The sequence below is a fragment of the Elephas maximus genome, chromosome 9 (genome assembly GCF_024166365.1).
Source record: "Elephas maximus indicus isolate mEleMax1 chromosome 9, mEleMax1 primary haplotype, whole genome shotgun sequence".
NCBI classification, from domain to species: domain Eukaryota; kingdom Metazoa; phylum Chordata; class Mammalia; order Proboscidea; family Elephantidae; genus Elephas; species Elephas maximus.
The window spans coordinates 23230855-23244196 of NC_064827.1; the positions used below are offsets into that span (position 1 = coordinate 23230855).

The following is a 13342-nucleotide window of genomic DNA, read 5'->3' on the forward strand; positions in this document are numbered from 1 at the left end:
GAGAATTCTTCTTTTACTTAAAAAAAAAAAATACAGTTGCTCCAATTTACCATTATCTGTCATTCTCCTACTCTTCCTGAGTAAGGCACCCCACATTTATTGTTTCTATACTGACCCTACTGAGGGAAAAGGCAACATCTTTTGTGCCCTTGCAAGCCTGTGGTTTTGTCACTAAGAGTTTCCTGATAACTCTCATCACCTTGACGAGAGGGATTTAAGTAGTTTTTTATTCCAACCCTCTTTACCAATAAATAAATAAACAAACAAGAAACTACATCAACATTTTAAACATGGATATGAAGGCAGCAATAGTTTAAGCTAGAAAAATGACGCTATGAATTTGTAGCAATAAACGTGAATTTTTTTTTTTAATCACAGAATCCATTAGCCATGTCTGGTATGCAACATGCAAAGAGAGCCTCCTATCATGACAAGCATGAAGATCAAACTTCACTAAAATCAACAGTGTTTCCTAGTGGGACCAATATTTAGAGATGAAAGTTATGCACCAAATTGGTAACAATTTCAGCTCTGGTGAGGAGTGAGCGTACATGTGAAGACAGGGTGTGGGGAAGTGGGTTAGGGAATAGAAGAAGGGGCTCTCATTATATAGCTCTTACATTTTTCACAATAGGACTATATTTACGTCTTCCTTATATTTTAAACCAAAATATGAATTCAAGCATTTTCTCCTCCACAGCCATAATGAATAGCTATAAGCACTCAGGAAACCCTGATGGTTAAGAACTACAGATGCTAACCAAAAGGTCAGCAGTTCAAATCCACCAGGCACTCCTTGGAAACTCTATGGGGCAGTTCTATTTTGTCCTATAGGGTCACTATGAGTCAGAATCAATTCGATGGCAATGGGTTTGGTTTTGGTATGGGCACTCAAGTTTGAAAAACAATTGTTTTTCAATCTTGTCATGTGCTCAGAGGTGACACAAAAAGGGGGGCATAAAAAGATTGGTCAAAAAATTAAAACTCAGAACGAGAAAGAAAAAAAAAACCATTGGCTATAGTCATGATGCCCTCTAAAACCCACATTTCAATGATCTGCTTCTATTAATCCACAATTTCCTGGTTCTCGAATAATGGTTATTTCTCTTAAATGATAATTAATCAAAGTAAGCAAGCACATACTCTTCAAATTAAAAAAGCAGAGTTGGTCCCTGAAAAGGGAGAGTTTTACAAACAGGAAAGCCAACGCAGCCTGAGTAATCACTAAAATTTTCACATGCTACTTTATGCTCCTTTAAAATAAATATGGAAGCTAGTTTGACTTTCTTAAATATCATATATTGTATTTGTTTTATCAATTAAAAAGTCCTGAAGTGTGTTAACTGTTTTTTTTTTTAAGGAAAATGAATCAATTCTAAATTCTATAGCCAATAGCCATTCTGTCTTTTAAAAATAATTTCAACGCAGAGACAGAAAGATAAAAGCGTCATCTAATTGTGTTCATCTGCAACCTAGGTATGCAAAAGGAGCCACCAAAAAAACAAACAAAAAAGAACTGCAGAGGTTTGCCACGATGTGAAAGATGTGGGAAGAGTCCTACTTTTTAAGAAAACTGAACGCACACTGGAGTTCCACAATGTGTTTTTAAAACACCCTCATTAATGTCTTCTTTGTTGTTCTGTAGTTTAAATATTTTGGTTGATAAGCTAGCTTGCCAAAATTTGCTTCAACAAAAGAGTAAATCGCTTGGGGGGAAAAAAAAGGAGGCAAACAGACTTCAGAAAGCCAATATATTGTGCTGTATACAGCCACCATTTGCCCTGCAAAGTATGTGCTTCTCAGTATGCAGATTGTGTAATTCCTTTAAGTAACAATTACTAAATTAAACAATGCAATCTGTCTGCTGGCAAGAATAAGAGTGCTATGCTGTGGATTAGGAGATTCTATTAGAAGATGAACTCAGCTTCCAGCCCTGAGGCCAGTAAAGACTGAACACATTCCAGACGGGATGCAGCCACACAGACAGGCTCAGGTGTGGCGTGAGCAGAGCAGCTGCTCCATTCAAGATTATACCTTGCAAACCAATTTCAGGAGATTGCTCAGCATCATTTGCAAGGATAACAGGTGCACCTTGAACATAAAAGAAAATGCTTTGAAAATGTCTGGCCCCAAAAATTACTTGATAATCAAGAAAGGAAGAAAACTGTGCTAGGCCTATGGAAATTCCACCTTCCCTCTTGTTCATAAATACAGATTTCCTTCCCATTGAATTCAATTTTTGTGGAAAATGCATATTTCATCATATTTAAGGAAAAAAAAAAAGATTGTCCTGTCTTTTTAATCTTAATTTTAATACTTATTTATGGTATATTTCCAACACAGATAACTAAAAAATTCTCCTGCTATATGTACTCTTTGCCCAGATGTAACAGATAACAACATTTTGCCATATTTTCCTCACATCTTTCTTTTTTAAATTATATAATGGCACTGTATTTTTGTGTTTGCGTAATGTATTATAGATACAGCTAAAACTCCATCCTTCCTTTTTTCTCCAAGCTGAATTTCTTTCTTGAAGTTGGGAAGTATCACTCCCATACATTTTTAGATTTTTTTTTTCCTACACACACGCACACACACAAGCCTAAAAAATATACTGTATTGTTTTGTATATCGATTTCCAGAAAATACAAAGAAACTCCAAGAAATCAATAGAAAGACAACCCAGTGCCATCAAGTCAATTCTGACTCATAGCGAATAGAAAGACAAGCAACCAGTATAAAAATGGTCAAAAGATATGAAGAGGTTAATTGATGAGAGGTGAAAGCCAAATGGCCAATATGTGAGAAAGCGTTCAACCTCACTAAACCCGTTGCCGTGGAGTTGATTCCGACTCATAGTGACCTATAGGGTTTCCGAGGCTGTAAATCTTTACAGAAGCAGACTGCCACATCTTCCTCCTGTGGAGTGGCTGGTGGGTTCGAACCGCCAACCTTTGGGTTCGCACCCATCCCCTTTAGCCACTACGCCACAACCTCACTAGTTATCAGGAAATCCAAATTACATAGTAAGATACTATCCCACACCAAAAGAGTAGACAGGTTTTAAAATATTACTTATTGAACATTATAGAGTACGCCCCCCAAGAAAATGAATAGAGTTGGGGCATTTATGCCAACAAATGATTTCTAAAACATAGATGGCCTAGATATATGTCAGATAGTAACAAAACCCTTTATTCATACACAGAAATATAAACAAACTTTGCTACTCACTATGATCTTTATGTAATGTATTCTCTGTCATCATTTCATATAAAAACATTAAAGCATTAAGTTTAACTTACCTAGCAAATGTTAATAGAAGAAATACTTTATTATCCAACTTTGCATGAAAATTGATTTTAAAACCATTTAGAAAATAAATTTGTTCTTGTAATTTTCTCATAGTGCAAACACTGCTAAAACCAGTTTGAGAAATACATGTCGCCATTTTCTTTCTTTCTAACATGTAAATCATAATCAAAATTTTGAACCCTTGTGTCTATCACTGTCTCGCAGACATTAGATATAGTCTCAAATGGTCTGAACGATACCCAAACATGACCTAAACTAATTGGAGAAACGTAACGTCCCTATATGTGACCCCACAAACTCCCTCCAGAAAAATGACCTCTTGAAAATTATCGCAAAGGCTTTCCCATAAATAAAATGACACCTCCTGTGTACCTTGGCAGGAGACGACGCAAGAGAGGGGCCGTAGCTCAGGCCATCGCTACAAGCACTACCATGAAGAGATAAAACAGAGGCTTGAGTAGAGTAGATACTGTCGTTATCGGGAGAATACTGAGACTCAAAAGTGGATTCCTCCACCAAGTCAGCATCATTTGTGTCCACCTGACAATAAAAAAAACTCACGTCAGCTGGGAATTCAGTTCTATCACATATACAGCAAACAGTCTCCACTTAAGGCTAGAAGACACACTTCTATAATTATTTTCTCTATTCTATTTTCTGTATGCCCTCTTCACCCTCTTGACTACATTGGAGATTGGTTAATGCAACAGAGCAGGACAGACTGCCCACCGGCAGCAGAGGGTGGCATCCAAGGGCCAAAGGTAACACTTAACAAAGGGTTTGGGTCAATTTTAAGATTAAACAGCTCCATTACTAAAGGAAAATATGTACTTTTCTCCAAATTCGCATCTGTTATTTAAAATCACCTGTCTTACTCCCAGAATTTTATAATAAAATGAAGGAGGTCATCACCTTTCCTATTCAACTACAGCCATTATTCCACAAGGCCACTTGGCAATTATCTAAATTCACTAAAATGATATATTTCTATGAGTTGTCTTAAACTAGATTTTAAACCATTCAAGTTGTAGTATCTATAACTTTTTTTTTTTTGTGGTACTTTAGATGAAGGTTTATAGAACAAACGAGTTTCTCATTAAACAGTACACATATTGTTTTATGACACTGGTTAACAACCCCACATCATGTCAACACTCTCCCTTCTCAACCCTGGGTTCCCTATTACCAGCTTTTCTGTCACCTCCTGCCTTCTAGACCTTACTCCTGGGCTGGAGTGCCACTTTTGTCTCGTTTTGTTTTATGGGCCTGTCCAATCTTTCGCTGAAGGGTAAAGCTCAGGAGTGACTTCATTACTGAGCTGAAAGGGTGTCCAGGGGCCATACTCTCACGGTTTTCCAGTCTCCGTCAGGCAGGCAAGTCTGGTCTTTCTTTTTGAGCTAGAATTTTGTTCTACATTTTTCTCCAGCTCTGTCCCGGACCCTCTGTTGGGATCCCTGTCAGAGCAGTCAGTGGTGGTAGCCAGGCACCATCTTGTTGTACTGGACTCAGTCTGGTGGAGGCTGTGGTAGATGTGGTCCATTAGTCCTATGGACTAATCTTTCCCTTATATCTTTAGTTTTCCTTATTCTCCCTGGCTCCCGAAGGGGTGACACCAGTCAGTGGAGTACCCTAGGTGGCCGCTTTTAAGACCCCAGACGCTGCTCACCAAGGTAGAATGTAGAACATTTTTTTTATAAACTACGTTATGCTAATTGAGCTAGACGTTCCCCAAGACCATGGTCCATCAGCCCAGCAATTCTGTCCCTCAGGGAGTTTGGATGTGCCTATGGAGCTTCCATGACCCTGCCTTGTAACCATCAAGGATTGCTTCTTTTTGTGTGTAAACCTTTTCATGAGTTTTTACAGTAGTGGTCTCATACAATATTTGTCCTTTTGTGATTGACTTATTTTACTCAGCATAATGTCCTCCAGATGCATCCATGTTATGAGATGCTTCCCAGATTCATCGATGTTCTTTATCGTTTTGTAATACTCCATTGTGTGTATGTACCACAGCTTGTTTATCCATTCATCTGTTGATGGGCATCTAGGTTGTTTCCATCTTTTTGCTATTGTGAACAATGCTGCAATGAACACGGGTGTGCATGTCTATTAGTGTGACCACTCTTATTTCTCTAGGATATATTCCTAGGAGTGGGATTCCTGGATCATACAGTATTTCTATTTCTAGCTTTCTAAGGAAGCGTCATATCGTTTTCCAAAATGGTTGTATCATTTTGCATTCCCACCAGCAATGCCTAAGAGTTCCAATCTCCCTGCAGCCTCTCCAACATTTGTTATTTCCTGTTTTTTTTTTTTGATTCGTTCCAGTCGTTATGAGTTGGAATGGACTTGAGGGCCCTGGGTCCTGGGGGCCAGTAATGCCAGGGTGAGATGTTATCTCACTGTGGTTTTGATTTGCATTTCTCTAATGGCTAATGATCGCAAGCATTTCCTCATGTGTCTCTTGGCCACTTGAACATCTTCTTTGGTGAAATGTCTGTTCATTTCCTTTGCCCGAAGAATCTATAACTTGATGGTGATCATTAGAAACCCACAGTAAATCTGTAGTTTCATGCCAAAATTATACCAGGCTGTTGTTAGTTGCCGTTGGCTCAGCCCTGACTCATGAGACCTTATGTATGACAGAACAAAACTTTGGTGGTCCTGTGCCACTGCCATGATTGTTGTATGTTTGAGTCCACTATTGTGGCTAACTAGGGCTTATTATGATCTGGTTAGGTTTAAGTTTCTATTGTTGGTAAACTCCACAGAGTGAAGTAGAGAATTTCATTACATAAAAATCCTGTTACCATTTTCTGTGGCAGAACTAAGTGAAAGAATCCAATCATGATGAGCATGATGTTCTTCTTGCAATTCATTCATAGTCACAGTTTAGAACAGATGGAACTGGTGTGCATACTACCCTTCTCAGATATGATCAGTATTTTCTGTATGTCTTGGTGGTAAATCCCATATGCTCTGTTTCTCTGTGATTTCAACCTACATGTTTAGCCAGAAGTCAGAAGCATTATCATATTATACCAGATACATTCATGTAAACAACTGATAAAAATGCAGGTGGGCCATTTCAATTGGGCCCTCTCTTCAAATAAATTTCAGAAGCCTAATAATATATTTTAAACACATGTTCTAATTCACTAGTGAGTGGCTACATGGAGATTTACTCTTTATACATGCATATTATGTACAACAATCTAGATAGTAAATACTTTATTAATTAAACTTTGTATCAGGAATTACAATATATAAATATTTGTTTTAAGAAACATTAAAGAAAGAATACCTCAATAAAATCCATATGCCCATTGCTGATACCTTAGACTCTTAGACAAGATCCTAATAATCAATTTGTCTCATTACCGTAGAGATAAAAACACTAATTAATGCCCAGAGAAACTGAGTGACCAGTACAAGACTATGCAGCTAGTTAGGGAGAAGACCCAGGACACCTACCAGCATTATAAGGTGCTGAGCTCACATAAAAGTGGGGTTAATCTTCTTGACTGGCATTTGTTTAAAGGAAGTTTGAGTGAGCAACATAAACTCTAGAAGGAAATTGTTTCTTAGGGCACTTGTAGAGTCGATTATATATTTCCCTCCTGTGACATTCCAAAAAGCATTTGCTGTGTTGTTATTGTTAGGAGCCTTTGAGTTGGTTTCAACTCACAGCGGCCCCACATACAATAGAAAGAAACATCGCCCAGTCCTGTGTATGCCATCCTCACAATTGTTGTTATGCTTGAGCCCACTGTGGCAACCACTGTGTCAATCCATCTCACTGAGGATCTTCCTCTTTTTCACTAACCTTCTAGTTTACCAAGCATAATGTCCTTCTCCAGGGAGTGGTCCCTCCTGATAACATGTCCTAAGTACGTGAAATGAAGCCTCACCATCCTTGCTTCCAAAGTGCATTCTGGCTATACTTCTTCCAAGACATATTTGTCTGTTTTTCTGGCAGTCCATACTATATTTAATATTCCTTGCCAACTCCACAATTCAAATGAATCAATTCTTCTTAGGTCTTCCTTATTCAGTGTCTAGCTTTTGCATGTATATGATGTGATTGAAAACGTCACGGCTTCAGTCAGGTGCACCTTAGTCTTCAAGGTGACATCTCTGCTTTTTAACGCTTTAAAGAGGTCTTTTACAGCAGATTTTCCCAATGCAATACATCATCTGATTTCTGACTGCTCCTTCTGCAGGCATTTACAACTCGTATTTAGTTTTATTATTGATACATCATTGTTCCTTCTCTAAACAGCAAGGCTCCTAAGAGAAGGAGTCATATATTTATTTCTTCATTAAAGTGGCCTCCAGTGAGCCCTAAATACATTTCTTCCAATAAATGATTTTATATATCAAGCAGAAATAAAATTTTAATTTAAAATTTTCTACTAAATCAATCATGTTTACATATATGTTATTTATAAAAACATGGGTTTTGCCTATTCTGGAAGCTTTTATATTCTTAATAACTGAACAAGTTTATATGATTTTCACACTATTACTATCTAATGGAAAAAAATATCTGTTTACTCCTTAGAAAATTAGTCAAATCACTGATTTATGACTAAATATGGAAACATTTAAAGAACGCCTAGAGATACTCAAGTATGAAATTAGGGGTTCAAACAGGTGTTCAGGTACTGTGTAAGGATTAATTCTACATGTTGACACAATGCATTGCTAGTTGAACTTCCCCACAAATTCAACAAGTATCTTTCACATATATTATACTTCCTTTGTTTTCCAATTTTCAACTATGAGGACCTGCAGAGGCGCAGAGAACTTGTTTAGTTTTCCAAAACACAATGAACAAAGAATGTAGTTAAGATTTCTTTGGAATATTTTGAAAGGCAAAAATAAGACACACAAGGTTTCTGAAGGAAAGCTTGGTAAGTCATGGCCACTAACCAGAGCCAAGTCAGCCCTGAAGAGGGCTTTGTCAGCCAGCCCCTCCTCCTCACAGGAGTGTGGTGGGTAGAGAAAGGAATCCTCCTTAGCAGAAACATAGCCTTCTTCTGGCGAAAGCTGCAGGGAGAATGAAGCTCAGTGTTGAAGGATGAACTCAGGAAACAAAGAGAGAAGAGGAAAGAGGGAAGGAAAGAGGCGAGAAGGGAAAGGGGGAGGAGAAGAGGAAAATGGAAAAAAGGGAAGGTTTTCAAATGATATGACTTCAACACAGAATTGTGAGTACAAAATCTGATATCTACATTTAATATTTCTATGAGTTAAGAAAGGGGGTTATTTATTCCACTACTAATATCATCGATTTAGATGAGAATCCCCTTCTACCAATTTTGTCCTTCTTCTTATAAAAGATTATCAAAATCAACTATTTTTGATATTAAAATAGTCTTTTGGTCATTTTTATCTGCCAAATATTCTAAGTAAAACAATGAGTTCCTCACTCAGAAATAAGGAAACTCTTATGCGATAAGGCAGGAAAGAAGCTTCAGAAGAACAAAACATTTAAAGGATCAGCTTCTCTCCGTCATCCCTTACTAGGATACTATTTTAAAGAATGCAATTTACATGACAAGAAATGTTCTATAGTGAAGTCTCCTAATTTAGCATGGCTTAAACTCTCCAAGTACACAGTCTGCTTTAATTGGAATCCTGAGCTATTATCTTGGAACCTTGATCATACTAACAGAAAACTTAACATTTTTTATTTCAATCTCAGGCTAAAATAGTTAGATAATGGTCCTGCCTACATACAGCAAAAGCAATACACACAGAAAAAAGTGTTGAGGGAAAACGTTTTCCTTTTTCCCCATACATGTGAGTTTAATGCTTGTTAGAAAAGATACATTTCTGATTTAGGGCAATACATATTAATCTGAGGTAATGTTCTCATGAAAGAAACTTATTTTGGAACTAGCTAGTCCAAAAAAAAAAAAAAAAAAACGCTACTTCTAAATAGCTGGTACGATTTCTCCTTAAGGGTAATAAAAAACATAATAATATTGAGTCATGTTTGCCATTTCTCTTTGCCCAACAGAAAGACCAGAAACAAATATATGGTCCAACCTTATTAAATATACAGAGTCCCAAATGGCCTATCTTCATCTTCCATTCCCTTTTGTATTGATCTTTTGTTCTGATTTCTATAATCCTAGTTTGACTTTAGGTTGGTTAATCCTATTTTTCCCCCCTCCCTTCCTTCCTCCATGTCTCTCTCTCTTTCTTCCTTTCTTCAACATTTATTTTCATAGCCTACCTGAATAAAAAGTGGGGCAAAAATAATTTAATTAATACTCTAAACATACAAATAAAGTTTACTATTTGAAAAATTCTTTCACAAAGCCAACAAATCCTTATCTACACATCTGGGTTTCTTAAGAGGAGGTGTATTTGTGCTTTCATTTAAAAATATACTCATATATGGAAAACATCCACAAATATTGAGAATGTCTCTAATATTTAACTGCAATACAGTGGTAAGTGCCATGTTGCAATCATTATAACTAATAAAAGATATTGGTATTGTATAGCATAAATTCACTAGTTGCTTCTAATACTATAATTATAATAATTAATGATAGGGGGCTATTTTCTCCCAGGAGGAGAGTCACAAGCTGATAAACCCACTTTGGAAAGTTCAGTTTCCTGCTCTGCAGTCATTAACAACAAGTGTGTTGAAGTCAACAGAATACAGGGACTTAAAGCCACTCAGACAGAGATTCTTTTCCTTCTACTCTGACTATACATTCCAGTCTTAATTGTTAAAGCATTCCATTTCTCTAGTAGTCCGCTACATTGGCATTGAATTTTAAGCCCGGTTTCTCTGAGAATATTTGATTTTACTTTCATCATGATCTTATTATCTACTAAAAAATGTCAAAAGTCAACCACACAGGCAATTAAGTTCAAATTTATTTCTGAACTTCCTGACTGTTTTCCTTCCTTTATGTTTTCAAAAAAGTCACTCACGATAAAATCTTTATACCCATGGAGCCAATAACCATGTTGATGAACATTACCAAAAGTCATGATTCAGTCACGACAACACCTGAGCCTAAAAGTATACATGCCAGCCGTATTGTTTGCAAACATAAAAAGAAGTCAGTAAAATCCAAATTCTTACAGGTAAAGGCTTGGCTACTCCTATTCTCACAATTCCAGAGGGTGCGCCCTTCAGTGCTTGTACAGCTTCTTCAAGACTGCTATTTTCCAAGTTAACGTCATTGACAAACATGAGTCGATCTCCAGGAAGAAGTCTTCCATCCTTTTCAGCAATGCCACCAGGCACTAAGGAACGAATTACAATCACTGTGCTGGCTGGATCAACTGGATCCTAACAGAACGGACAACGAAACAGAAGTCAGCTCACTTTTACACCTTAAAAAATTTTAAAAGTTTGTCTATGATGAACTGTAATAGATGGATAACTGTTTCAAGTATTTAAAAAAAAAAAACATGTAAAACTTCTATTGAATCATCTGGGCAAGGTTATCTCTATTTTAGGGAGTGTAGCAAGAGATAACCCTAAATAATGGCAACCTCGCGTGCCATTGTTCCTGAGTTACGCTCCTAAATGTACAGATAAATATCCTAAATATCCCTTCTATATTATAATTTTATCTATTAATAATTTAATTGTCACATTCTTAAAACGATTATCTGAGGCTAGATGCCAAATATATTAATTTTTATGGGCAATTTTGTTAAATAGAATGTTACCACGTGGAACATTACTCACCACTAATGTGAGTTACTGAACATTAGGCCCATAGTTTTGAAGTGAATACAGAAAGAGACCACGTAGTATTTGACTATGCAGTATTATCAGGTACACAGCAGACTTAATATGAGAACAAGCCTCCAGCATCAGTCCCTATGAAGAATACAGCTCCTCCCTGGAGTCACCCAAGACAGCTTTCTGGTTCAGTGCTAATTAATGAGCAGCGAGAGCTGTGCTCTATCAGACAGGCTTCAGCATTACCTCAGTTACTCAGCACAGAAGACAACACAGGGTGAGGACACAGGCCACATTTGACCAATGTAAAGCATACTCATAAATATAGCAAAATGATGGGAGTACCAGAACTTAAATTATATTTACATATAAAGCTATCATTTGCTTCAGACAAAAGAAATAAGCATCTCTACTTGATGTCTTATCATTGAAATGTAAACTATCCATTAAGAGCATGGAAATAAAATGAATTTAAGCATACTCCCCAAATGACAAAATAAAATTATATTTCAATAAAACCAAAAAACCAAACCCACTGCCCTTGAGTCGATTCCGACTCACAGCAAACCTATAGCATTCCCTAAAATGTGTTCTGCATGTTTTTCAAATTTCCAAGAGTTGAAATATAAAATATCTCAATGAAGTGAATGTTAAAAGAAACCCTTGAAGATAATCAAAGGAGCAAATTAACCGTATAAATTACTATTTTGAAAGATTCACTACAGACAAGTAAATGTCTTTGATGTTTCTAAATTATGCTAAAATATTATCTTTTTCTGTTATCAACAACATACTTTTAGCATATGTCATCTTTCTTAAAAAAAGTTGCTGAAAATCAGACATATTTACCTGATAATCTAAAATGCTAAAACCAAGTCCTTTGTTCCCTTTCTCCAGCTCTATGTGCTGAACATCCACCTCCCACATGGCCAAAGGTCCTTGAACTTCCTCTGTCTTCTGACCCACATCAGTCGTTGCCAGCACAGGACCCTCTGTCTCCGAAGACCCGATGAACTCACCAAGGTCTACATGAGGCTGGATAACACACCAGACAACTCTTATTTCCAAGGCACTAGGTTAGCAGATACATGTACCAATGCTTCAAGGGAAAGGGAGATTCCTAAGATCTGTCCAGAGGAAAATACTCTTGAGTAAAAGTAACAACAGCTTATCTGGACACCTTTAAGAATTAAGGTGGCAATTATTGAAAGCTCTTAAAGAGGAAGCAATACCTAAGATGTAACAGGCACTGAAAATACACGGTTCAAAGATCCCCTATAAAATCTACAAAGGTTACATTTCGGCAGCATGATTGTGGGTGATTTTCACTTTTTTCATCAGTGTCTGAATAACCTCTATGGTCAGAAAAAATTTAAGTCTATTTTGATATTATGATAAATACAAAGAATAACTCAAGACAAAACTGTTCTATGTAGAAGTCCTATAACCTATGCAAACAATAGTTGTGGAATGCTGAGCCTTGTGCACATGACTATTTCATTAATAAATTACTGAGCACAATGGCAAGGTGTAAGATCTGAAGTCAGACTTGCCTGGGCTTGACTTCCTTTCCACGACTTCTTATCTGTGTTCCCTTGAGCAATACTCTTAACCTGTACTCCACAGTCACCCATCTCACTGAATGTTTTGAGGATTAAATGAAGTAATATTTATCAAGCATCTGACATAGAAGCAGGTATTCAAAATGTTAGCTTCCTTCAGTAGAAATAAATGAAAGTGAATCTAGGTTAATTCAAATTTGTTCATCTCTATGAACACATTCAATTTAAGAAGGCTGTATTTATGGTGATAAAATTCTAGTTTGCGTACTATCTTTGCTTTTAATAAATTAGTGCATAACCTAAGACCATGGATGCAAATCCGTCCATCTGTTATATTGTAATAATAACCATTTATACTTCATAAAAATCTATATGGATATATATGGTGCTGGCTTTTGAGTTACTTATAAGTTAGAATTATGTTTCTTCTTTTACCCTATTCTAATTACCCTGGTGAATATTAAACTTTGTACTTTTATTATTCAAAGTTTTCAAAATAATCCTATTGTGCTGATCCTTTCGGTACAATACAAATCAATCCTAACGTCTTCTCTCATTATACCTTAATCGAGATTCAACTAGACTGCAAATTATGTTAGGTTCAAATTTTTAACTTTAGGATCTACCATATGTCAGATTAGCTCCGCTTCTTCACATTTTGATCTGAATGGAAAAGAACAAACAAACAGGCACATGGGAGACTCTGGATGTCACAGAAAATGATCTGATATAGATT

General features: G+C 36.6%; 1 protein-coding gene across 9 annotated transcripts in view; it reads right to left on the reverse strand.

The window, feature by feature from the left end:
* The window catches only part of MPDZ (multiple PDZ domain crumbs cell polarity complex component), a 189377-nt gene that overhangs the window by 84199 nt on the left and 91836 nt on the right, over nucleotides 1-13342 (reverse strand). For 8 of the 9 annotated variants that reach the window (XM_049897166.1, XM_049897162.1, XM_049897163.1 and 5 more), the window contains 4 exons: nucleotides 11894-12079; nucleotides 10433-10642; nucleotides 8257-8373; nucleotides 3691-3858 (listed from right to left, as the gene is read on the reverse strand). In XM_049897166.1, coding sequence (XP_049753123.1) covers nucleotides 3691-3858; nucleotides 8257-8373; nucleotides 10433-10642; nucleotides 11894-12079 — 681 coding nt within the window. The remainder of the gene's footprint in view (nucleotides 1-3690; nucleotides 3859-8256; nucleotides 8374-10432; nucleotides 10643-11893; nucleotides 12080-13342) is intronic. The other variant, XM_049897169.1, reaches the window with a different exon arrangement.